Source organism: Bombus huntii, chromosome 8 (assembly GCF_024542735.1).
Source record: "Bombus huntii isolate Logan2020A chromosome 8, iyBomHunt1.1, whole genome shotgun sequence".
NCBI classification, from domain to species: domain Eukaryota; kingdom Metazoa; phylum Arthropoda; class Insecta; order Hymenoptera; family Apidae; genus Bombus; species Bombus huntii.
This window is the reverse complement of record NC_066245.1, coordinates 16,800,563-16,827,533: the sequence shown is the minus strand read 5'-3', so window position 1 is coordinate 16,827,533 and position 26,971 is coordinate 16,800,563. Positions and strand designations below refer to the sequence as shown.

Sequence of the window (26,971 nt, the reverse complement as noted above, 5' to 3'; positions counted from 1 at the left end):
TATCTAATGTATCAAGTCCTGAAATACGAGCAAGGCTACCCTCGTTTTCTGAAGAATCCGTCTGGCTACGATATTAAATCTCTGCGTTCTGGTTGACAATCTTCCTGTCACCTAATCACGCAACGTCGCGTTCCCCTTGCTTACATTAAGTCGTTTCTTTAACGATGGATTCGAGATGGAAAATCTAACTTCCGAAAATATACGATTCACTGTGCATTCTTAACAATCGAAGAATTTCTAAATAGAAAGAAACGAAATCTGTGATCAAATGTTTTGTTTCTGTCCAATTAAATTGGTCGAGTACTCTTTTCGATCTAATCAGACAATTTCAACACGAGTGTTCTTTAATCACCTATCCCCTGTGCATAACACAGGTACCACGAGAAATCCATTTTGCAGGTTGAAGAAAACGAAGTAAGCGGAGATACGTTTATTCAGCAGTAACTCGTACGACTATGGTTTCAAGCGCTCGTATAAACTTTCAGAATTGCGTTAGAATAATTAGTCAAGGCTTGATTACCCTCTGGAACGTTGGTGCGCCGACGATTCGGCGAGCTTCGTTCCAACAACGCCCAAACGAGTGTTCCATTCTCTCCATCATCCTTTTTTTTCTTTCTACTTGGTGTTTCACTCGCTGGATTCGTTCTTTTTCTTTCCTCGAAGAGAAAGTAATCCTCGCGAGAAAAAGCATCCGATCGGCACTAGGTGTTCCAGCTAGGGGACTTCTTATTCCCAGAACAACGGTGTCAGGCTATCGATCCCGCATCGAACGACAGCCACGACGTGTATTGATAGTCCTGGCAACGGCGGGTTGTTTGCTCGCAACATCGAATTTTCCGTGAAAGTTTACCCCGCGTTCTCTTCGAGCCGACGAAGAAGCTGGAACCGGCTTACGAGCCGCTGAATAAACGGATCAACCCTCCTGCGTTTGCGTCTCTTTGCGAGCTACTTAAGTTCTTTACTCACCACTGCCTTGTTCCGCGCCTCTGCTCTTCGTCATTCCGCATCATTATTCGTCGAAATGTTCGCAGGAAACGTAGAACTGTCGGGAAAACTTCGCGCGAGGAAACGTTGTTGTTGGAATTAGCGAGCTATGGCCTGTCTAAACGATTCCGGCGGTCTTTTGAAGATCTACGAAAGCAACGTCCGATGTTTGTCGACCAGCGGACGTGATTTGAATTGAACAGCGAATTGAAATTGTATGTTATTATTGTATTTGTTATCCTAAATATATATACGTATAAAAGTTTCAATATGTTGATGAAAAATTACTCTTGAAGTCATAGTAAATTTGAGAGAGTTTATATGTATAAATGCATTTCTTGATCGAAGAAGAGTTGCCTGCGGTAAAAAAAAGTACCATTATCCTAATATTTATCCAATATTTATCTCTGAATAAAGACGATTCGTGACATAAAAATGTGATCAAAATTCCATCTTCGTCGTTTCAAAATTCAACCTCCGTTCGATCCGTATTAAAATATATCTAATCCATTCCACTTACCGGAAAATCCACTGAATCACCGAAATCATTCCGGGAAAGTGTATACTTCGAACAATTATCGAACGTGCAGATTGCATCGGTGATTCCTTACAAACTTTAATGGGTGGATTTCGCTCGCGGGTAACCAGAGCTGGTGGTGTTCGAATCTCTTATTTTCCGTTTGCCAATGGAGAAAAAAGAATCGTGTTCCGATGAAAAAGCTTTGCGAAATTGTGTAGTTTACCTCTTAAGTCGCGGCCGATGAAGTCGGCGGAAAAGGAATGAACGACATGAGCGGAGTAAGGAGAGAGAGAGAGAGAGAGGGAGAAAGAGAGAGAGAGAGAGTGAATGAGTGAGTGAAACGAAACGAAACGAAATGGGGAAGAACGAGACACGGGTCGGAGCAGAAACGAAACCAGTTCCGTACGCAGATGTGGAAACCCGAGCCTCTGAGCTTGGTGCTCAAAAATGAATTTAAGCTGAACGATGCCTGCACGGAGCGCCGGAAACTTTTGCGGAAAATTATGTGAGATGCGCTTATACTCTCTGCCTAACGTGGCCAGACGCCCTCCATCTACGTTCCACCCTCTCCGGCTCCCCCTTTTTTTATTTATCCTTTTTCTTCTGTATTTCCTACTCCTCCTAGTTCCCTTTTTGACCTTTTTCCGTGACGGCGAAAGAGGAAGAATCACCGTACCGAGTCGAGATTCCTCGGCTCGTTTCTATTTAATTCTCAAATGCACGCCGCAACTAGACGAATTTTCGTTCCCCTGCGCGTCGGTCGCGGTGCGGATACGCGAGCTCCGCGTTTTTTCAAGCTCGTGCGAGATGTTTGGCGAACGTATTTGAGGAGGAGAATTAAAGCGTCGTAACGCACCGGTGAAAAGGAATCCACGCTACATATAATACATGCATACTATATACATATGTACGTGTATCTTGTCCTTCATTCTGTGTTTTTCTGGAAAATATGCTACATGTACGCGAAGTTGGGTTAGATATTATGAGAGTTGTTAAATGAAAACAACAGGAAAATGACATTTTTTTCAATTTTCTAACTGTTATGTCACTCAGTGACTGAAAGGATATGAAACTGTTAAAGAAGAGAATAATCTAAATCAAAAGAGATTTGAAGATATAAGCCCTTTGAAAATAGGAAATTAATGTTATTTTAGTTTAACTTAATTAATACAGTTTTATGTAATTAACATTCTTAATATTTTACGAATATTCGAAAGGAATACGAAAACACGTATATAATTCCCAAATCAAACAAAAAAAGTAGTTTCGATGCGGAATTGGGTGACACCGCCGAATATAAAAATTGCTCTCCTATGAAAGATAGAAAATATGATTTATATCGTGTTGTTCACCTGTGGTTTTCAAATGAAATTTTTAATCTAATCTAATCTCTATTTGGTTTAATTATTATTTCATGTTTGTTTGTATCTGTTCTCAGTGGAAAAATGTTGGTTAATTTAGTCACATGTACATTTTTTCTTAAAATGAGAAGCAGGCAAAGAGGGAAATAATTTAACGAAATAGCAGTTTATCAGGAAGTCGCTGTATATTTCATTAAAACCGCGTTACCAGCTTACATTGTTTTTATTTCCTTGTCGTATATTTCACGATTATTATGTTTTTACCGACGCGATCGGAAAAATTCTAATTGGCGCGGTTCTCAAATTAATCCGACCGCTGCTTTTCCCTATTATAGCCACGACTATTATTATTTCGAGCTCGGTTCGGTCCCGACTTACATGCCGAGTTCTTTCATCGACCGATAATTATTATTTCTAATTATTACCGACAGTGAAAGAAAAATATATATACATATATACATATACGTATGGTTAGAGAGGGAAATGGGAGGGAACTCGGCACTACGTCCAAACAAATTCGTCGTGCGATATTTAGCCTTTTCGCCGCGCGTAATTGAACGAGTCGACAATTTTACCTGCAACTCTATTATTTCGTTCAATCAATCGAATTGTACCAGCGAATTATAATTAATATGAACGATTTACAGGGATAGAAAGAAAAAATACTGGAAGTAAAAGAGGCATTTATGAATCAAGGAGGTCCATTGCTGTGGAACGATCGATTGTATTTGATTAAACACCAGTCTTGTATAACCTTGGCGAAATGAGGACGAATAAAAAATGGAGCTGATTCGTTGGTTGTGTATTTGCACATTTGTCGATAAATAAGTCGGCGAAACTCGATGGTAGGCGAAAAATTGTAAAATCTGTGTACTCGAATTAACGAGAGGGGTAATTTCGAAATGGGTTACCGAAATACGCGAGGTTTTCGTTGAAGCAAACGAAAACACTTGGTCCGCCGATATTAATTGCACCAGTATTAATTTAATGGTACCTCGATGAAAACTTTATTCAATTAACGCTAATGGCCTCCAAAGGCTGCGCCTAATTGAACAAGGTAACGTAAATAACCTTCCCGATCTTCGAACTTCCACCGAGGGATAAAAGATCTGATGAAGACTGACGGGAGATCGTAAGCGAATCTTCGAATGCTACGAAAAGAGAAATACGATTCTTAACCAAAAACCGCGAACAAAGATAAAACTTACGACAAAAAATTATACAAACGTTAATGAATTTGAAATTGAATCGAACTGTGAATTAACACTCGAAAATATACGTGTATGTCTACATCATTTTTCGAAAACAAATCTGTCGCCGTATGTATGAGAAAGTTGATATTTAACTATACTCAAAGTTAGTCTTGTACACAGTATAACTTGTTGGTATTTCGTTTAGTCTGGACCTATTAGCATTATTCTATTAGCATCTAACAGCGTTTCGGATAATCCTGAGAAAAGAGAAGCTGACAGAGAAATTCTCGCTTCATCAACGAGTCACATTAAAAGTGTGTCGCTAACCGAATTCGCTTGATTGTGCGCGAGAGTCGTTGCGACTGGTGTTCTGCACGGAATTATTCATTGTCATGTCCTGACTCATCGTAACATTCGTGGTCTCAGGCTGCCGCTAAGGGACAATTTCGAAAATACAGAATTAACTTTGTCGTGACATTACTCCATGCTTGTTGCCTCCAGATACCAAACTTTGATATTCCGTAAAATAATTGCGCACGGTTTGATAAGTGTTTTTCCTCTGAAATTAATTTCCCGAGTTTAAGGGAATAGATACTTATAATTATCAATTTATCTAGTACAAACTAGAATCATATTTTTATATTTCCTTTTGCACTATTTTATTGAGACCAAAATCTAATTAGAAAAGTTACAGCACCAAATTTTCTATAAAGTTTTGTACGTGACATATAGTTTGCTAGTAAAACTAAATAAACCACTGTCATCCTAAATGGAACAACCGTCACGTGTTACACTGAAGGAGTACTATTACCTAACAATCGCAGATATACTTTTAGAACCATTGTATCCGAGTGAACAGCTCGTCGACGAGCTTCCTCGTGGATGCAACGCGCGTTGAAATCAGAGACGAGGCTCGAAGCGGGAAGTCGAAATATTTTGAACGACGAAGATTTAATACAGCTCGCTGCATACTGAATCTGTAGGGACAGAGGGGTGTTGGTTGCGATAGAACGCGACGTGGGACGCGAAATGGCTGGAATAAAAAGGAGAAACTCATCGAAGTCCCTGGTTGCTGGCTCGCTTTTACCCTCGATCGTCCGTAAAGGGAGCACCAAGATAAGGGGGCAAGAAAGAAAAGAGAAAGTGAACGAAACAGGAAATGAGCGAACAGGAAAGGAAGAGGATGAAAAAGAGAGAGTGGAAGGAATGAGGGCATTCTCTGGAAATCCTAGAGCTGCTTGTGTAGCGGCGCTTCTGTTACCGGAGGGGTAAATCGGTATAGTTTCGTTTAAATCCACGTCGTTTTACGAGCTGGCGATACAGTGGGGGGAGGGGAGAAGAAAAACGAACAAAAGAAAAAAGAAAAGAGTGGGAAACCTTTCACGAGACGGTAGGGCGAGCTCGTACGCGATCCTCCATCAACGCTGTTTATTTTAGAATGTTCCGTTCGTCTCCGTAAATGCAATTACGGTCTTCCTGCGGGAATCGATTATCGCATTAGATTATTCCGTCTACTCATCGGCTTCTTGAACGTCAGGGATTTAAATGGAAACGATTTCGGCCGTCGCGTCAGGGTCGTAATGCGTCAACGACGCACAATGCGAGTGTGAATATCACTGTCCATGTTGGAGTATTTCTACTTTCAAAATTGAATTTATTATTTCTGCAGAAAGTAAAGATATTTTCAGAGAAAGCAAAGAAGTAAGTTTTGTAAATATGTGAACTGTTATGATGACCGTCACTTGTATTTTAAATCAACCAATAGTGATATCACCCATGTAAAGGATTTCTCAAGCACTAGACACATAAAATGGAATTCACGAGCTAATATCATAGTTCTGGTATCTCCGAATTTCTGTAAACATTTATATAATTTCATGTAAACAACAAATTTCCCCGCATCTTGCTAGGAAGTACAGTTATTAGCACAGTACAATATGTCTGATCATAGACTGTTTATTTCTACTTACTTGAGTATTATTCCACCCCTGACATTTCTCGTGAAAGTAATATAAAAAAATGCTAATGTAAGAATGAAAATACAATATATTGAAAGATATTTCAAGTAAAATTTGTTCAAAATTCTTAACTCTACAAGGTTTTATATGAATTTTGTGTGACGAAGGATAACACGACCAGTTATTCATAACCACCACAAACTACGTCAAATCGATAATACTTAACTTGTATTTAACGTTATGTAAATATCGTAAAATTTGAATTCCCTTTGTCTTCGACAGTATCTCTTATTTTTCGAAACGTATAATTCTCGATGACATCGTTGGCTACGCGCCCGTAATTGGAGGTCACCGGTTTCCACGGTGCTCTACACCCAAGAACTTTGTGACAAATGTCAGAGCAGCAAAATGCAAAAAGTCCGCGTAAAGGGTACACTCTTGACCCAGTTCCGGACGCCCTTTTAAATTAGTTCGCCAAACAAGAGAGCCAGTTGGAGCGACGGCGAGAGGAAAACTGTCGCGGGAAATGATACGAGGTGTATGAATATGTGTGTGCGTGTTGCGAAAAGGGATCGGCTGCTGGTGGTAGAAAGGGCAGGACTCGTAAGACAGCAATCTACAACACGGCCCACCGAGAGCTGTAACACCACTAGAATCGAACTTGTAATAAGGTACACCTCGCCCACTCACCAGAAGTCGATTGCTCCTCAGGGACAACAACCCTGCTTCGCGTCTTTCTCCGCTTGTTCCTTCTACAACCTTTCGGTATTGTTCGTTTGTGGATCAACCGTGTGGAACATGGAAGCTCGGCAGAAATTACAACGACGCTTCGAATTGCATTACACATTATTCCAGGTTATTAATTTGTTCGCCGTTTGTAGAAGAGCGACTTAAATGAATAAAATAGCCTTTGTAGAATAAATTATAGGAAATTGGCTTACAGCTTTCAGAATATTTAAATTTGTATAATAAATAGTATTTATATTGTTTATACAATTCCTCTAATTGCAATAGTTTTTCAGATATTGATAAAAAATATGTTTTTAATTGAATATCGAGAATAACGATATTCATCGATGTCTATCAGATACAATATACACCCACTTCAGCACTAGAAAAAGTCAAATTCGTAAAGTTCGCAAATTTCAATCTTGAAATCAATCACAGTGTTATTGGTTTTTCGTATATAACTGTTAGTTGGCTTAATTCTTCATTATTGTATTCAATTCAACTGATATTGCGATAAAATTTCATGAGAAAAACCTATTGGACGAGAGTGTAATCATTGTTAAAGTTCATACGTATCTCGATTAGCTTTCAATATCAAAAATTATATTTTCATACCTGTATTTTATAAATGTGTATAGAAATTTTGCGCGTTGAACTGAATGAAAATTAATATCTCTGGTTTCTGGTTTAAATACATTTTCACGAGTGAGTAACGTCCATTCTAACGATTGCTCGATAATTAATTTTCTAAAATATCAGTAGCGAAATATTTTCGACGATATCTCATATAATTGACTGGCCGCTAAATCCATCGAAAAGTAGAATCAAGGAAATGTTTCCTATAATCGTAGCTTAAACGAGAAAGCAATAACTTGAGCGTGGAGGCACGACGAGAAAATCGTGAAGAACAATCTGAGAGGAAGATTAATATCGATTCAACGAGTCAAAGCCAGAGGGTGATTCCGTTGAACAACTCGAGGACATCAAAGTATATCGGAAAGGGTTTTGCCATTCTTGCCCTAAGGATATTACGCGGACTAGCAAGAGGCAAAAGAGTAGAAAAGTTGAAATAATTCCGTGCCGGGAAATGTGGTACAATCTTCTGTCTTTAATGGAACACCGAGCGACCAACCAGATATTGGAATGATCAAAGAGATCAACCCGAGGCCGAGGAATGTTTTAAGAATTTATATTGTTTCATTTTCATTTCGAGTGTTTGTTTTTAATTACACGTATAAAAAGGTTTCAGCGACACCGTAAAATTGTTGATTCTTTTAACATTTTGGTTTCACACATACTATTTGGTGATATTTTAACGAAAAAGAAGAAAGAAATAATAGAGATACTTTGTATGAAAATTATTACTTTTGAATATGATGATTTAAGAGCTTGCTGAATACAGTTTTTGTATTTTTATTTTATTATGCACTTCGTGTAAATTAATTTGATTGTTAATGTAGTAGATCATGTAAGGCTGTGTTATGGACATTCGTCATTCCACGTTTCTACCATTTGTCTTAACCTAACCTTTCGTTTTTCACTCGCGCTTCAATATCTCGGCTTTCATCAAATTGAATTGTATTACTGTTTCTACTTCAGGGAGATCGAATCATCCCCTTTTCGTGTTTCGCCCTCGCTTCGCGTCCCACGCCTATCGATTATTTAAACATCTATTTTTACCTGTAACGTAAGTCAAGCTCATGAGTCATTCTCTCTAAACTCTTCTCCGAATATATCGTCGAATACGATTTCGAGTAGGTGCTTTAAATTCCTACGCAAAATCATATCGTGCTAAATTTTTATTGAAACCACATTCCATGCCGCCAAAGAAGAAGAGATCTATCGAACGAATCCAGGATCACCAAATGAGGAATGTTCAGACTTTGATTTACCTGGCAGAAGCGCACTGTGTGCTGCAGCAAAGGTGCGTTAGGCGAAAAACAAGAAGAGAAATAATGGAAAGACGTGCACTTTGTGAAAAACAGCGAAGAAGGTAAAGACTTGGCAATAGCGAGACGTCCCTAGTGTCAGTCTTTCCTTACGCTGTGATGCCTCTTCTGTTTTTTTAAAAGCTTCATTCCGTCTCTTTCTTTTTTCCTTCTATCTTTCTTTTTCAATCATCGTCCTTTCTTTTGTCGTATAATATTACTTGTTCTTTTGAAAGTAAAAAACGGGACGAATGTCGTCTAAGATACTCAATTCTTTGGCATGTCTCGTGACTTTCAAAGCAACAGAATGTGGATTATTTCGATGAATAATCACCATCTCCGAGGTATGTCCCGGTGCTTTCGACACATTCCCCACCGTCTTTGAAGTATCGATTCGCCGCTGTTACCCTTTTTCTTCTCGAAAAGAAAGAAAAAAGGCTCAGGTCCCACGATAAAACAATCACGCTTTGAGTCATTCTTCATTGAAGACGCAGCGTCGCGTTGCTGCGTCTGCGAATCTCATATTCGACTGCTCTTTTGTTAGAAGCAACGAACAACAATCTGTTGGTCCAAGCGTTTTTGGCTTACAACCTCCGGTTCCCCTGTCGTGTCTGCGAAACAGTTAACGATATTCAAACAAATCCCTGTGTCGAGAACAGCCAGGTCTTAAATCCGGACGATAGCGTGGATGGATGTTTTAGTATCAATCTTTCCTTACGCTGTAAATATGACAATTTTGAAGAGGCCACGTGTTAGAATAAAATATTATTCCATGCCTCTAACATGTGCTCTCATTATTAAAGAGCAAGCACAGTTATATTCAACATACACACACATAATCGCCTTCTTTTATTATCACAAAATTTCTTAAGTATGAGGAAAATATGAAAGAACGATTGTTAGTGTATGTAATTTCTCGCTTCAATGCTATAAAAATTAAAGGAATTCTAATGCTATGTTCACGGAGCCAGCTTCGAATATTTTGCAATTATTACCAAAACACGCAATAATAAAAGCAATAGCGCATAAATTTTTTCAACATTTTTCCATTTTTCCCATCCGAGATTCGAACGAGGAAGGACGGCAAGATCGATCATCCTCCGCTTTCTTTTACCTCAACTGACCAACATTTTTCTGCGGCGTCCTAAATCAACGCGACCTTATCCGGTCGCCGACACGCCTCTCCGATGTTACTTTCGCCGTGGAGGGTATTATGTAAACCGGTAAACCGAATTACGTTACGTTGACAGATGCAAACGGGACGAAACTGTCTCTTCGCCAACGAAGTCCATCGAGTGTTAATCGCATAATCTAATATGTACTCCCGCCTCCACGACGCCGCTTGTACTACAGTTTTTAGCCCATCCTCTCTACATTCTCCGCCGCCTTTGATTCTATTGCGCGCACCGTCCATCCTCTCTCCTGTCCGAATAATTCGAGTCTGTTCTCACGTGCTACTGCTGGTAGCAACGCATGACCGCCACTTCTATCGTTTCGTGCTTGCGGTCCTTTCGCAGGAAGTGCGAAGGAACAAAGCAGAGCCCGACTCCAAGGGTGGCAGGGGGTGAAGGTAATCCCTATTGTTTCTCCTGTCCCATAAATCCTACTAGCCGCTTCGCCTTTCCGCCTCTTGTGCTTCTGTACTTTCCTCTCTCACTCTCCTTCTCTCTCTGTCTCCTTTGCACTTTGGTTACCGACAACACACCCCCGCACAACCCCAACCTGCTACAACTCCCGCCATTCTCAATCCCCTTGCTATGCTTTTCTCGGCGGCGGGCTTCGTAAATCTCGGTCCAGCTGTGCTTTACGGCGCACATGTACTTCCGGAAAGAATACAAGCGATCCTATCTCCGATTCCAAGGGGTTGCGTCCCACCCTCTACCGTCGCCAATCGCTCGAGGTAGTTAGGTTAACGTTCGATCCGGGAAATGTCTGATTTTTTCGTTTTACTAGGGGTAGCAAGCACGATCGAGGCTGAAGCGTGGAAATTTAACGAGGGCGATTTTATTGGTTGTATCTTGTAGTTGACGGCGCGCAGCAATGGTTAGTTAATTGAACAGTAGATTGCAACGACCAGGGGTAACATTAGAGGAGAAAATCGGGGGATAGGTTTTTATTTATTTTTGGATCGCATGACTTTAATTTTCCTCCTCGGGCAGGAAAACTGACCTCTCTTCAAGATTTGTCGCGCTTTCACAAGTTCTGTTACGCTATTTCTACAGGGTTGTTTACGATCCATAACGCCTTCGTCGAGCCACTTAGGCTCCTGACACGTAGAAGGGTTTTTTTTTTTTTGGTAATACCAAGAAAGGGTCGCTACTAATTTATGACGTTAAGTTCTGACGTTTTTGTCGCGTCTCGCTTGTCGCTTTTTGCAGGTCGTACATTTATCATGGTTGTTTATAACGCGATCACGCTCTTTTGTTCTGGAATCTGCGGAAATGTAACCGTGACAATTTGTGCCTGTGAAATGATATACATATTTTAGCATGGTAATAAAACACTTTTCACAATTTCAATGTTTTCCTACGTTTGTTATTTATTACTTTTTAGGTTTCCTGGAATCTTCCAAGTGATTTAACTATTAATTCATAGTTAATTGTCAGATGTACCATTTTGTTACAAATATCAACCAAAAATTCTACTTCTGTACCTGCAATACCTTATTCTTAAGAAAATTTAGCAACTGTAAAAATTCATTTTGCGACAGATTTTCAGTGAATCCAGTGCGATTTCATGGTACATGTGAAATTAATTTACATCGGAGGAAATACGCCAATTAACATGTCCTTTTTGTTTGGAATTACAGATCGAGGATGCCATGCTGATGTTCGATAAGCAGACCAACAGGCACAGAGGTGAGTGAAATTTATGATTTTCTCGAGAGAAGGGGTTGGGAGAATCAGTCGGTTCTCCTCGCTATACAATAATTCGATACCCATGGGCCGGTAATTGCTGTTTGATCACTGGTGATCGTTAAAACGCGAGTTTCCGCTTGCACCAGAGGACTGCTGACGCCGCACGTCCGCAGGCAAAATTTCGTTGCGCGTTCGTAGCACCCTGTGTGTGCGTGGCACGCAAGTTCGCCGCTCGCGCAAATATGCTGAAAATATGGTCGAGACTGTTCTCTGTTTAGCGAGTCAATAATACTGGCGTTTCACTCGCACGGATCGCGAACTGGGTAATTAACGAGCCGGCTCGAAACTATAATTAGTAATTACGGTAATACGCGCGACGCCAATGCGCCAACATCGGTGCAGTCGAAGATAAATAACATTAATTTGACGCCGCGATCAATCGGTCCGTTAATCACGACGGTGATTGCGTGATTCAACGTTAACGCGCGTCTTTCTTACGCCGCTTTGCACTCGCGATGAGCCTTAACGATCCAACGATGCGTCAGCTAGGAAATTTCAGCGCGTTTTTCGCGGACCGAGCGCGACAAAACGAGAGCTTAATCGAAATTTCCACGAAGCCAGGAAAATTTTTTGGCGTGAATACGAATATTACGCCATGTTTGAAATAGGCTCAAAGACACTACCTTTCATTTTCAATCACAACCTTTGTGATTCCCGAGAATAGAATGATCGAATGTTAGGTGTTTTATAGAGTAGCTATATTTCGCCTCTTGCGAGGTGAAAAATTTTTCGGTGCGATTGTTTCGTCATTTAATTGAACATTTAAGTATGCACATTTAAAAATGCACAAGAATTTATAGAATGCACAAAAATATTTATTTACTCCACAATCTACCGAAACGATATTATCAAGTCAAAATTTCGCAAACTCATAAACGCGATAGTATCTTCGAATTTCAGTGGACCGCGTCACGCATAACAATATGTTGGTCGCAGTGGTCGGTTACGCAGACTTTTATTCAAGCACGATTAACATAAAGAATAAAAGAAGGGGACGCGTGTCAGGAATCGAAACGGTGAGCATTTACATCCGGCTCGCGTACCACGTGTACAAACGACTAAAAGAATTTCGCTCGCGATGGAAAATACGAAAAATGTAAATTCATCGCAGCTCGATTAGAAGCTGAACAGAATTGGGTAAAAAAGAAAAGGGAAGAAAAGGAAAGGAAAGAAAAGGAAAGGAAAGAAGAGAGAAAAAGAGAAGAGGGGAAACTGAGGGCGTCTTTGAAATTTGCATAACACCATCTGTTATCGTACGCTTTCTTTTGAACTAGCGAAGGTCGTTCTGAATGTCTTGCGCGGCACCGCACGTTTCCGTCTTAGTGAAGCGATAGCGTAGATTGAGAGATAAGCAGCGATAAGAATAAATTGTTACGAAACGAGCAGTGCTATCAAGGAAACTAGCTTTCGTTTCGAACTTCCTTCTGCTAGATGACGTAAACGATTTTCTTTTAATACCAGTAATTTGTACGAGGTGTTATCAATTACTGGCTTTACTATACATTCGTGGATGATGAATACGATATTCAGTCTGAGTCGCTTCATTGAAATCGTTCGAAATAATATTGTATTCCTTCGGTAGTTATATGGAGTTCTAGCGAAGTTATATGGAGCTATGCTTGACTGAGACTTGGTATATGCTTATTAACCTTTTATTCGTAGATTAATAATGATAAACTAGCGCATGAGGGGTGAAGAATAAATTCATAAAGATATATCTAATTCTTTATTCACACTTAACAAATTCATATTCACTCAAACTAGAAAGAATTAATTAATGATACGATCATCTAGTAGATTTACGTCTTTTTCAGACATGGACAGAGTACAATAGAATACCACTTATGATTTTTCGTTCATATAATAGGGGTTCACATTCAGACATGTTGATTCAACTAGCTAGAGTTCACATAAGTGCAATTAATACAAAATAAACAAACAGCCATATAAAAGTTTTACCGAGTAACGTATATATAAAATATTACGAACGTTTCTTAGCACAAACTTATATATAGAGAACGAATCTAAAAACTAAGCAGAAGCATTCCAATCGATGTACCAATCCAGCGTTGTGCGTCAGGGTGAAAGAAATATCAGCTTGCTAGTCTCTATATACACTGTAGTTGAACTTTCGTCTGCTCCTCACAGGAAGGTGGGATAGAGCGAGCAAGGAAACAAGACAGAATACGAATGGAAAGCATCTTTCTGTTGCGAGGCTGGATCTATTCACGTCGGTGGTTGAATGGCGTCGGTAATCGTCAGCGATCGAGGTGCCCCACCGGACCGATAATCGGGCGCCTCTCTATCTTTTTTAGCGGTATCCGACCTCTTCCTCCAATCCGTATAACCCTCGATTCGATTTCATCCCCTCTGCTCTCCAGTGGAGTGCCTGCCGGGTCTCGGTGATAGATTCTAATATCGCTTATGAAAAATAGGGGCAAATGGGATATGAAAGCTGGCTCCCTTCGATGCCACAGGGGGTTGCCGCCGCTTCGAGGGGGAGTGAAAGGGAGGTTGGGCCACGTTCGGGGATGGTAGCCAGAATACCACCCTTCAAAAAGGGAAGAACTCGCGTTGCACGTCTCAGCAAACGGACGACACCCAGAAAAGGAATAGGTGAAATAGCGGTGTACCTCTGGAGAAGAAAGAGAGTCGGTGGAAAAGAGAGAGGAGAGAGGAAAGTGGAAGAAAGAGGATAGAGACGGAGGAAGAGAGACGATGAACGCTCTTTCAAAGCGGCGCGTAATCTCTCTCGCGATGACATTTAATACCATCCAACGTCGGACGAGTCTGTGAACCTCAAACCTCGAACATTACTGCTCTCTGGCAGATTTCACAATATGGTACTTTCATACTCGGTCTCTGACCCCTAAGGGGATTATCGTCGGATTTTCTGTGAACGATGCGCGAGCAGCAGCTCGGACGCAATCAACAGGGCAGCAAGCGATGATTCTTATTTTGGCCTTCTCGTTATCTCTTAGCTGCGTTGCTCCTTGATCGCGAAACAATATAGTCGAGTATGTGTTCCAATTGCTTAAAGAGGTTATTTTATATCGAGCATTCAGGAAAATTTCTTAATCGTCCTGCTGTTAAATTATTTAATAGTCATAAATATTTGTTCGTACCTTTAACAAATGAGTCGCTTATTTATAAAAATATTTTCCAATTAGAAATATGTAAGAATGATTGATATAAATGGAGGAAAGTTTATCTGTAATTTTATGATTAGTTTCTGATAAGAGTGAGATTCTATAATCACTATAAAGATTAAAAGGCTAACAGGCTGTGACGGAAATCATCGATAATATTTAATGAGTTGTCGTAATGGACAAGCTTTCAATAAAATATACCGTTAGATCACCAAACGAGAAGTACGGTAATTCAGAAAACATATGTCGATGATAGCATAAAAGAACTAAAAAGAGGTATCCTTATCACATATAGCCGAAATCGTTCTTTGGATAGTCGCCATAGTGACAGGAACAACTGTAGTTCGTTCAAGGTCATTCAACGGTGCTTTCTAACCCAGATCCGATTTTGATCGGAACTACTCGGATCGTCGCTGGGAGGACACGGAGCGGAACAACGAGCCAGCCCCGAGCTGCTTGTGGAATTACAAAAGGAGAGGAGAGATCGTTGTCGATGGTAACGGGCGACCCCTTTACGTTCAAATCCCCGAAGAAGTTGAACCCCCCCCCCCCCCTACTCTCTGCTTTATCCTCGCCTCCGTCGTCACCATCACCGACCACCACCATCAAACGTTGGTGAAAGAAGAATCCGAGCGTTTCCGGACAATTTCGAGTCCCGCAGCGAGCTATGATTTCCACGCGGATGGGCAGCCGCTGCAATTGCAGCAAAGCGTGTCTTCTCTCTGCCGTGCTTGCCTCTCCGGCGAAGAGGCGCGACTATAGCTCGGAGGCGCGATTATCCAAGCTTCGCTGGCCAAAGGATTTTCTCTTCGTGAGCTCCACCCTTACACGAGGGGGTGGCAGGGTAAGAGGATAGGGAAGGGGGCACCTATAAGGCAGATGCAAGCCATGGTTCCGTAACTTCGCCTTCGCCTACACACGTCTAACTACATACGAATATACACATATCTATACATATGTACGTGTATATGTACACATTGCACATGTAGACAGAAGTGAACGCAGGAATACATACAGACACATTTACACACATGCAGCCGGGATTATATAGTCTAGTCGGTCCAATGTATGGTACAGGTACACGTGTTTGCGCTTGTACCTTGTCATAAATTGCTGGCACATTGCTGCTGGGTGGAACGTATGTGTTACTGCATCGACCAGGACCGCTTCTATGGTCCTCGTTGATTGCCTACCGGCAATGGTCCAAAAGAAGGACTTGCCTACTCATGCGTGAACACGCGCATCAAAGGAACGCGTCCAGCTTCTTCGATCGTTCATTGAATCTCTCCTTCTCTTTCGTGTACCACCGGCGAGTAGGAGGATTCAACGCAACCCCAGGGAAAATCGCACCCAGCAATTTTTATGGAATTGTTCGACGATTGTTCTTTTTGGGATATATAAGAGTCTTTACCTTAAGACGTTCCGTGGGTAAAGATTGTAGTTAGGTTTAACTGTAGAAGAAATGTACGAAGATAAACGAAGTTTCTGTAGGCGAACATTCGAAGTTATATGAATGCAAAATCGGTTATAGCTATTGAATCTTTGATTTAGTACAGAGAGCATTTCGCTGCTTAAAGGTCTAAACAAATGCTAACGAGATAATCACTTGAATGTTAATATGTAAGCGAAGATTCTACTTGACAGACGTCGTCAGAATTTGTAATATTGGAAATTTGTAACTATAAGAGAATATCCGAAGAATCCGCGGAAGGCAGTTGCTAAATATGTATTCTTTAACTTCTCATCTTCGAAATGCAACAGCGCTTAATTTTTTACTGAATTATTCAATAAGCGACTTATACGTCAATGCGCGAGACCATTTGTCATGTCGAACCATTGCATGTCAACGTCTATACGTGACTAGAAATGCAGCATCTTTTAGTAGATTTCTGTTACCGAACACGCTGACTAAGTGACTCTATATTTAAACCTAAAGAAGTTTCTTCTAACTTCCGAGTTAGTAGTAGAGTCTCCTGTAAACGTTCAATGCGACACGTCTCTTCGCTATTCATCTGTTTGTATCCATACGCCAAAAATACTTCACGATGCAGCTCCAACAAATACGTCGTTCTTCGCCATGAACTTAAACCTATAACCTACTTGTCATTTTCATTGAAAATTGTAAACTTTAACCTCTATCCGATGACCTTACTATATCACATTTACCTACTATGAGTATATTCGCGATACGAAGAACACTACTTCGCAAAGACGAATCTTTGGTTCGGTGAATAGTAATCGGGGTAGACGAAAGTCCATTCGCAAGGTCTTGACTTAAAGAAGGTCGGAATCCCAGTCTCAGGTTGGTGGTCAGGGTCCGCAGCGTGGGTGCAATTACCCGAGGCTTTTCCCTAGGTTGGACAAGGAGAATCTCTGGCGAAGTCTAGAGAAGTTGGCGAAGCTACAGTCTATGCAGTCGGCGTGCCGGACGGATACGTTATGCCAGTTTGACGTAATCCCAACCGCGGGGGCATCAGACGTTTCGGAAGTCGGTGGCGCGGTAGCGTTGTTTCCGGCGTGGAGAAATTCGCGCTCCAAATTCGCGCGGTAAATCCCGTGGCCCGACTCTAACTCTCCCATGTATGCACCCAAGCACCCATTGCTCTGAATAGTTGCATCAGTCGCTTCACTTTGCAACTTGGTTCGCGCAGATCGCTCTGAAATAGTTTCGAATCTGTTTCTACCATTCGCTTTGGTTTCCGTTGGTTCTCAGTTGCGTGCAACGCGCGTCCACCTAACTCGTAAGATCGCCTTCCTCTCTCTCCGTTTCCCTTTCTCTCGTAGTTCGTCTATAAGCCACCGCAGGTTCGGTCCGCCACGCGTAGTCGAGCGGAAAGCTGAGATTGATTTCCACAGGAGAGTTCCGCGTTGCCGGTTCTTGATTGGTAATTGCGCGGCCACGATCGATAAACCCGTGGAATCTGGAGCTGAGAGAGCATTGCGATGGAACGTTTACGTCGCATTGACGGCGATTTTGTGCGTGGAAAAGAGGAGGAGTCGCGAGCATGTCGCGACGGTTGAAAGCGGCGAATCTGTCGCTGGGTAGCTCTCGTTAAGTTTTAGAAACATAAATGAGAAAGATTGCTAGGTGACACATGATTTTTGAGTCTCTGAACTATATTTTAGAATAAGGTCTTTTGCTATTCTTCTAAATTTCCATCACGAATGATTCTTCGTTTTACAGAAAAGTGTATTTTTTCCCTACTTTTATATAATTTTCTGCTTTAAAAAGAAAAAAATATGTTTCTCTAAAGTGGAGATAAGAGTTGAAGAACCATCAGAAACGGAAGTGAACGTTCTGAAAATGTGGCGCGAACACATACTCCGGACAAGTAAGGAACGCAGAAAAGTTAAAAAAAATTCCCGTATTCGTCGAAGCATGTCGAAAAGTTTTCCCTGCGGAGCACAAACTTGATGCGAGCTCTCGTGAAAATATCGTGTCTTTTATGAAGGATCTCGCTCTCTACGCAAAGCAAGAAATATTTTTCCTCTTTGTTGCCAGGGTAGCCAGGTTTTAATCGGCTACAGAAATTTCAAAGGCACCGTCTTTTGAGAACAAGCAACGGCGAGTATCTGTCTCGCAGTACTGCTATCAGAATACGGAAACGACGGTTTCACGCGTCGTTGCAACTATCGAAAACTACACCGTGAAAGTTGACTAGCCACTGCTCGGAAACTTTTTGAACGATGGGTGGTTTCAGGTCCCTGAATGCTACATAAAGTAAAGGCTCATAAACTCGTCGACGTTGAATTTAACTTAAACATGTATCTAGTTCCCTTGTCTCCTATTTTACCCTCCATTTCGTCTTATAAAATTATCGACGACGAACTATACGAATTCAACAATCCTTTTAAATGAAAACGCATCTCGTCTTATCGGTCAGCGCGAAAAGTGCCCGCGGCTCGTTTATCTGATCGTCGACCAAATCCTCAGTCTGTGGAATTAGTTAAAGATTGGTATAATATTGAGATAAAAGAATTAAGGAATAACTAGTTCTCGTCAGTTTATGATCCAAGAATTTTTTGGAGAATCTAAATGAAGATTTTATAGTAAATACCTTTAAAGTTTGTCTTTGATATTTTGCGATTTCTTAATAAAATACCTTGTACAATCGTAAAAATCGTTCAACTTTTCGAGAAACGTTATCCACATGTTCAAAATCTATCTTCTTTTTATTGTTCTACAGATAAAAATTCTTCTTTGGCTTACAGAATAAACTTTAATTCCTTTTTAATATCACATTCAAGTTTCAATAGTCGATATTCCTATCTCCGCTTTTACTAAAAAAAATAAAGTTCGATTGATGCAAAAACAAACTTCGTCCTATGTACACGCCATCCGTGAGCGCGAACAACATGCGACATTGTATCACAGAAAATGAGATGGATCTCTGAAATTTCACGACGAGCAACATCTCTCTTTCGAACTTTCTGCGATTTCCTTATCTCCAGATCCACGAGACGAGATGACGAATCTTTATCAGCGAGATAGAGAACGTCACTGCTGGCGTACGATGTACATAATGTAATTCAGACGGTTTTCGGATAGAAAAGAGAAACCGGTGCACCGAGGGAGGTTCTTTCCTGCTATTGAAATCTCGGAATGGAGCATTGACACGCTCCAATTGTCACCTACATTACGACTGTCCGCTATATTCGAAGAGAATTGTTGCGTGTCTAAGAGAAGAGAAAGGAAAAGAGAGCGAAAGATTCTAAAATATTGAAACGCAGAAGACGGTCCCGCCACTTTTTCCTCGTTCCCTTTGTCACGTCGCTCTCACGATTTTCTTTCCCATCGTTATGCTGTTCTATAGGTTCCCTTTCTTTTTCCTTCTCTTTCCACTGGGCTAGAGCGATTTAACCAACTGCCAGACGCAGCGCGCATTTCGCGCGCGATTGCATCGAACCTCGACCCGTCTCCTCGATATGAAATCGTCGAGATACTACCGTTTAAGTTTCCTCGTTTTTCCTCCTTTCCTCTATTAATATTTTCTCGCTGAAAGATACAAATTCAGTAGAATATACGGAATATACGGAGATCGAAGGCAGGAAGATATTGGTTAAGGATTCCTCCTTCAAGTTCTTGGTGAAATCAAGTAGAAAGAACCATAATTGATATAGAAAATAGTAGCTATAGAAAATATTTACACGCCATTGTAGTTATTATAGCATTTACGTAATAATTAATTAGGTTCAAATAGGTATATTAAATTTCGTATTATTTAGTATTATTTTTCAAAAAAGTAGAACTTGATAAAGAAAATAGCCGCTATAAAAACACATAAGAATTAAAAATAATGCAACTAGAAGGTTAATAATTTGCCGAATACTCTTTGTTACATATAACATGCAATATTTCTCTGATTCAATAATTCAAACACACGATTGGAAGCTTTTATTGTCAGGCTTGTGAAGACAATAAAGCACCGTAATCTTTTTTCTCCAATTTCGTCGGTAAATCTCATTCTCACCGGCGTTTCGCGCCTTTCCTCCCGGCGCATCATCTCGCATCGACCACGCACAGTCGCACATATTTATCATCAAATCCACTCCGTCTACCGTATAATCCACGATCCAATAGACGTAAACGTATTTCCCGTATAGCCTCGATCTCCATCCTCTACTTTTCGTACACATCTTTGGGAAGCTCGCGCGAAGCATCGGTAGCGTGAGTTTCTCGCACGATTGAATTGAGCCGCCCGGGCTGCAATTTCGTGGACCTGCATTGGGTCGAAGCTATCTCACGAATTTCCGCCCCTATTTATCTGCGCTCTTTCAATGCCGGGTAAAAAGAGGATCGTTCGAGCGCGGCTCGCGACGTGAAGGCTGAGTTTTGAGAAAAGTGCAGGAGAAGAGAGAGAAATTGAAGGTTGTAGAGGAGAGAAAAATCTGAAGCACGGAATTGAGAAGAAGCGAGAAAAGAGGAAGAAGAAGGAGAATAAGGAGGATGAAAGGCGGAGGGCGTCGATTTCTCAGTGTAGCGAGAAGAAAAGGGAAGAGTGGATCGGTTGGAGCGGTGTGCAGAGGCCCGGAAGGTCGCGAAGTGTCTCTCTCGTAGATCTGTGGCTCGCGCACACGCTCTTCTCCGTCGTTTCCTTCGGGTCTCTTCCGTCCTTTTCGTTCTACCCGTCTATGTTCGCTATCCAGAATGCTGATCTCATCCGAGCCAACTTGACCCCTTCGTCTCGTTCGTGCTTCGGCGAGCTTAATCCATCGCCGTGGTGTCCTCCTTCTTTTGCCGCCTCCCTATGCCTCGCCTGCGGAAAATCTTCCATCCAGAGGGGAGAATTTAAAATTCAAACGTAAGTGGCCCTCTCGAGTCGTCGTCGTCGTCGTCGTTGTCATAGCCGACGACGTCGTCCTGCTTCGCGCAATTCCTCTTTTCTAGCTCCCGTCTCGCAGCCCGTCGCCGACACCCTCCAGGCGTGGTCGTTCCAGATGCATGCATTTCGAGCAGCAGGCCCTGCAGGTCGCGCTCGGCTCGCTTACCGAGCCGGGAGGAAATGTCGCCGACGAAAAACGAAGAAATATTCAGACGAAACCGAGGGAAATAGTTCGTGCCACGAGCTCGACCGCTCTTTCCTCACCGAGGGTAGAGAAACGGCCTCGCGAGAACTGAGGATCGGAGATAAGGACATCCGTTGAAGATACACCAAGCTCAGATAAATGAAATTTCTTTAAATAATTCAAGGATCTCGTCGTCTCTTTCCCAGACTCGACAGGAGCAAGACGAATTCAACTGGGAAGAATCCGGATTGAATCCGGCAAGTAGAACGGCGCAAATTGCATCCTCGATCAGTCTATGTGATTCTCTCTCTCTCTCTCTCTCTCTCTTTCTCTCTCTCTCTCTCTCGCTCTCTCGCTCTCCTCGTTAAGTTTCAACTGAAGATGCATAAATATTCATTACCAAACACACCGTTTCTGTACATGTTGCTATTCAATGGGATCTGGCCGGCTCTTAGCGAGTGTACATACGCTGGAAAGCAATAGGGTTACTGAAGAACCGATGAGGAGCGCGGCATTCCGTTTATTTTGCACTTAAGCCAAATGCTCCGTGCTTCTGAAAGAAGATTGTGCTTAGAAAACCATCTGTTTTTTCTCTTTTACATGAACTTTTGTCATGAATTTGTTTGTGGAAAACATAATTAGTCTAGTTTATAGATACAATGGGTAAAACCATCATCTATATCCAAGGTGTTTAACTAACAAACTTCCAAAATTACTTGCTTATTATACGATTACTTATACAAAATTATTTAACCTAAATGACTAACTCATAAAGCCAAGCGTCATGACACAACTGCCGTTGTAAAGACTATCTCCTTTATCACCCATTGCGAGCAGAACATACGAAACAGAAATCACGAACGAACGAATACGCTCCGACCATCGTTAGCTTAATCACTATTCGCGTTCGGATCTCGAGACGTTCGGAGGTATTATAATCGGTGTGGGTGTGCAAAAGAGGCAGGGGATGTCGGTCGATTAGTGGCGGGTGCAGGTGAATGGAATTACTCACATTGACTGCAGGCGTTCCGCCTTTGTATCCGTGTGGGTAGCTGCGTCACTTCCGGGCCTCTGCTCCTTCGTTTTGAATCGACGAATCGATCGAGCGGACTAGACCGGCTGGCCCGAGGAGAACTTTCAGAGGCGAGTCTTTGGACGAGTTGGAGGCATCCAAGTAGCCAGGCGACTCGATCATGCTCCGAGGGACATATGGCGCATTTCATGCACGATGAAGATAGGAAAGTATCGATCCGACCGTACGTATTACCCGCACGCGGACTTTACAGCCGGCTGAAACTTTGGAAACTGGTATGGAACACGTCGCCGTAATAACGTGCACGCGCGCGAGCGCGATCGGTTTGCAAACGGGCGGTTGGAATTCACCGACCATCCTTTTCCACCATGTTAGCCCATTCAATTTGCCAGAGCTTGTTATTATTTCTCCGGTTGTTATTCCGCCGATTATTCCCGTAATCGGTGCGAATATTACTTGTATGATGAAGGGATATGGCTGATAAGGATTTTGACAATCTGTTTTGGGATTGACGAGATTTAGGGATCTCAGAGAGGTTAGAATGAATCGTGAGAGAAATGAAATTTGGGAATGTATACCAGGACTCGTGAAAATATTTGTATATAACACCTCCTGTAGAAAATGCCTAGAAGCGTAGTGTAGGAGCTACATAAAAAGTTACGAAACGTGAATTTAGTAAAAAGTTGGTATGACCTGATGAATATGTAATATTGTTAGAAAAAATCTATCTCATTTTGAAACTGACTTGCAGCACGAATGGCGTAGAAAGTTAATCCTAACCAATCCATGTAATAAGCCAAACAATACAAGAACGTTGAAGCAGCTTCGGCGGGCTTTCGAAGAAGTCCCAGTCTTGCCGCAAGAGCGCAATTTAATGGAAGAGTCTACAGTGGAGTTACCGCTTAATACAACGTGTAAACAATCCACATGTATTGCACTAATCCTGAACGTTCCCTCTGCACACGCTTATTTCATCGACCTTCAACTTGAGCCCGAAATTTTCTTCCTCGCGATTATTCATGAATTCTCTTGCTCTCTCTCTCTCTCTCTCTCTCTCTTTTCCCCTCTCAAACGATCCCCTGTCGGAATCCCCAGCGATCCTCGTAATTTCACGCCGGAGTATGACGACGCGATTTCGAATTCCAAGCTCTATTTGACTCTCTCGAACGCCCTGCCCGTGATTGGTGCACTTAACCGATCGCATTTCGCGTTTAAACGCTTCGCTGTCAAACGGCCGAACATATGAACCCCTTGCTTCATTGCTGTTAGCCTCTGTTGATCGAAGGGTAGAGTGTTCGTCTCTGTGTGCCCATGGCGTGTTTAACGCTCGACGAGGGAAAGAGTCCAGGGTGAGACGATCATGATCGTCGACGGCGTTACGCCAGACGGAAATTAAACTCGCGCTCGACACAGCTGCTGTGTCGCGAGAACAGGTTTGAAAATCATACGAGTCGAGGATGGCGCAATCTTTGGATAGTTAGTTGCACTTTCATAGTTTTGTGCGGTCTTTTTCGATTCTTAGAGGTTCGAGTGCTGAATTGTCATTCGATTTTTGGAGCTTCGAGAGTGCTATCATCCGATCTTTAAAGTCTTGAATGCATTATACATTTTTCTGACTTCCAAATGCGTTATCGTTCGATTTTCTGTTGGCATTGAGAGCATTATATCTTTCAAGCTTGTAATTGTATATTTCAACTGTTATGAATTAAAAGAAATAGGTTTCTATTGGAGTATAAAGATTGCACTTATATTGTATTTCATGATACGATCTCTTTATCTTTAATGAAAAGCCTCATTGCTGGCGGAAAGTCGAACTAAAACCTCTGAGGAAATTTCCTAATTCTCCTCAATACAGAAATTCCATTACTCTGAACCCTGCAGCTGTAGACACGCTTTCGCTCAAACGGTCATGAAACCAGTGAAATTACATCAAACACAAAACATAGTAGCTCTGCTGTATACCTCCATACACATTCTTCGGGCGTGTTCTACAACGTGGTTACGCGAGTGCACGGTTACGGGAACCAGAGATTCGCGTTGCACCAAGTTAACCCGATCCCAGAAGTAACATTAATCTTCGACGATACCTCGCGTTTGAACAATTACGGTAAGTAGTAGCGTGGCGCGCAAGCACACTGAGTAAAACCTGCTTCAGGTATATTAATATCTCGACTCGAAATCCTGACAGCGGTGCATGCAGAAAAAGAAGCTACGATATATTTTTTAATCAAACAGACGCGCACGAGCGTTCACCGCGGTGTAGTATTGTTTTCTCGAAGACAACAGGGACGAGGAGGCAGAGCGTCGTGGAAAAGAGTCGGCGGTACGTTCTCTCGAAATTTCTTTGAGTCGATTATTGCTTGTACCGCGTGGTGTCGTCGTCGTGACAAAACTACCAGTGTGACATAGGAAAAAAAGATGGAAAATAAGAGATGTCCCGTGTATTCGTTCGCATCTCTGTATCAGCTGCAATGACTGCATTATAGAGAAGCTGGGTCTCGCGCGCGTATCCGCGGTCCATTATTCCCGTCGTTGGCGCGGAATCATATATACGGTGTGTTTGAGATACCGGGATGAATGGGGGGAAAACTCCGGTGCGAGCTTTGGAGTAGCAATAACTCGGAGATTAAAACAGAATTAAAAAGTGTGCTGGATGTGTATCTGTGTCAAGCGCGCGGCAGACAGGTCGGAGAGCCATCCGTTGTCGAGGTATCGAAGTAACCCCGCGCACCACGGATGAAAAACGGCCGAATAAATAAGCGCAATGTTCGTTACGTCCGTTTCCCCCCTATTTCTCGTTCATCCTCTCTCGCGTTCTTTCTCATTCTTTCTCTATCGGTGTATGTGGCCTCTTTTATTGCGCGCCCAGCTTGCGCGCATCTCGCTTTTTTGTGTCGCTCACCCTCCTTCCCACTGATAAACAATGTACTGCTGAGATGAAGATAGGCTGTGCAGCGATCCTCCGTGAATCGTTAATTAATTTTCTAATTATTCACTGATCCAATTTCGCGATACACGCGAACACCGACCTGAGCTAAATTTGAAAACACCACTCGTACTACCAGAGAATGGAAGAGAAAGAGAGAATTCGATTCTCGCGTTCGACTTAGCCACTATCGATGTTATCGGTTTGTGATTGTTCAAGGATTCTTTTCGTCGTCGTTGAAATTACGAAACACGTTCACGGATCGTTCGATTCAATCGATGAACCCACATACATCTATGGGTAGAACGTTTCGTCGATCCGTTAACGTTGTATCGATTATTAAATTCAGTCGCTCCGCCCGGCTATGTAAATGAAACAAGAGTCCCCGTTGAATCCCTGGAAACAACGCGAAAAATATGTTCATTGTACTCGAGTGTCGCCGTGTAACGGTGGAACGGCGTAAAAGTTGACTCGGCCGTTGTATCGTGTTCCCAATTTCGTTTGACTAAACACTACGATACTCGCGCGTGAAAGTTGTAAAACGTGGAATTCGCTTCGCGGTCATGCTTTATTCAAGCGATACCATGAATTATAAGTTTCGCCTTGTTTCCGAGTCCCGTTCTCGTGGTTCTCGCACCGTCAATCAAAATCGTAAAATGTATTTGCTTATTATTCGACGATTACGCGTTTAAAAGTTAGTTGGAAAATATTGAAAATATATGGCCGCAGAAAATTTATTTTAATTTAGTAGCAGCAAATTAAATACTTTTCACGTGCCTCGATTAATGCTTGTCTTATATTTATGATATAAGTACAAGTTGATCTTCATAATCAAATTACAAATAAATATACAATTTAATTTATGTATAATACGTGTATAATATAGAATTTAAATCATAAATAAACTATTTTCAATTTATTTTCACTATCTATAGTATAAAATTTACATCATGAATCAAACTATTTTCAATTTATCTTCTCTATGTAATATCGTTTAGATTCGAAGCAACTCACAGATATTTCCATTGATATTCGTATTTTGAGACTGCAAACGCCTCGTTAAAACGTACTTTCCGATCTTCGGTATCGGAGCTGAAGATATGCTTACAAGTCGAAATATATCGATCACTCGTTTGCTTCATTTTACGAGGATGACAACGTCCTGAGTCCTGAGTAGTCCTGAGTAGTTCTGAGTTTTATCTAACAGGTTTTGCGAAACCTCTGCATGCTAACTCGAAGGAATATGCGATAGCTGCTTCGAAATCGCCATTATACACTGGAACCAGATTTCCTGTTACACGTTCTTTTAAAACGTGACGAATTTCGCATTCGCTATTCGTCACGAACTGAAATACACCGAATTCAGTGATATGAATTTTATATAACATCGTTAGGATGAAATGTTTAAACAGAATTTTTTTATATTTTATTATTCCTTAGATAACTTGGAAGTGAAATAATTTGAGACAATTGAGAAATATGATAATTCTATAATGACAATAAAATTTTGTAATGAAAGTAAAATTTCACGGAGTAAAAACCTAAAACTAAAATTTCATAAAGCAAATACACAACAAGTAATTGAGTTACAAATAGAATAGTTCTTACATTACGTGGACTCACTGAAAACAAGCGAACAGGTTCATAAAATCTCGCTTTAAAAAATGAGTAAGCTCGCGTGTGTTTTATGGTCTTTTGAAAATCAAGCTACGCATCAAAAATGTAAGGTCTACCGTTGTGTAACAGCGCTGTGAGTGTGGCTATG

General features: G+C 41.5%; 1 protein-coding gene across 7 annotated transcripts in view; it reads left to right on the top strand.

Moving 5' to 3' along the window:
- Positions 1 to 26,971, top strand: part of LOC126868420 (RNA-binding protein Musashi homolog Rbp6) — a 773,477-nt gene that overhangs the window by 619,841 nt on the left and 126,665 nt on the right. For all 7 annotated transcript variants that reach the window (XM_050623815.1, XM_050623813.1, XM_050623811.1 and 4 more), the window contains one exon: positions 11,483 to 11,531. In XM_050623815.1, coding sequence (XP_050479772.1) covers positions 11,483 to 11,531 — 49 coding nt within the window. The remainder of the gene's footprint in view (positions 1 to 11,482; positions 11,532 to 26,971) is intronic.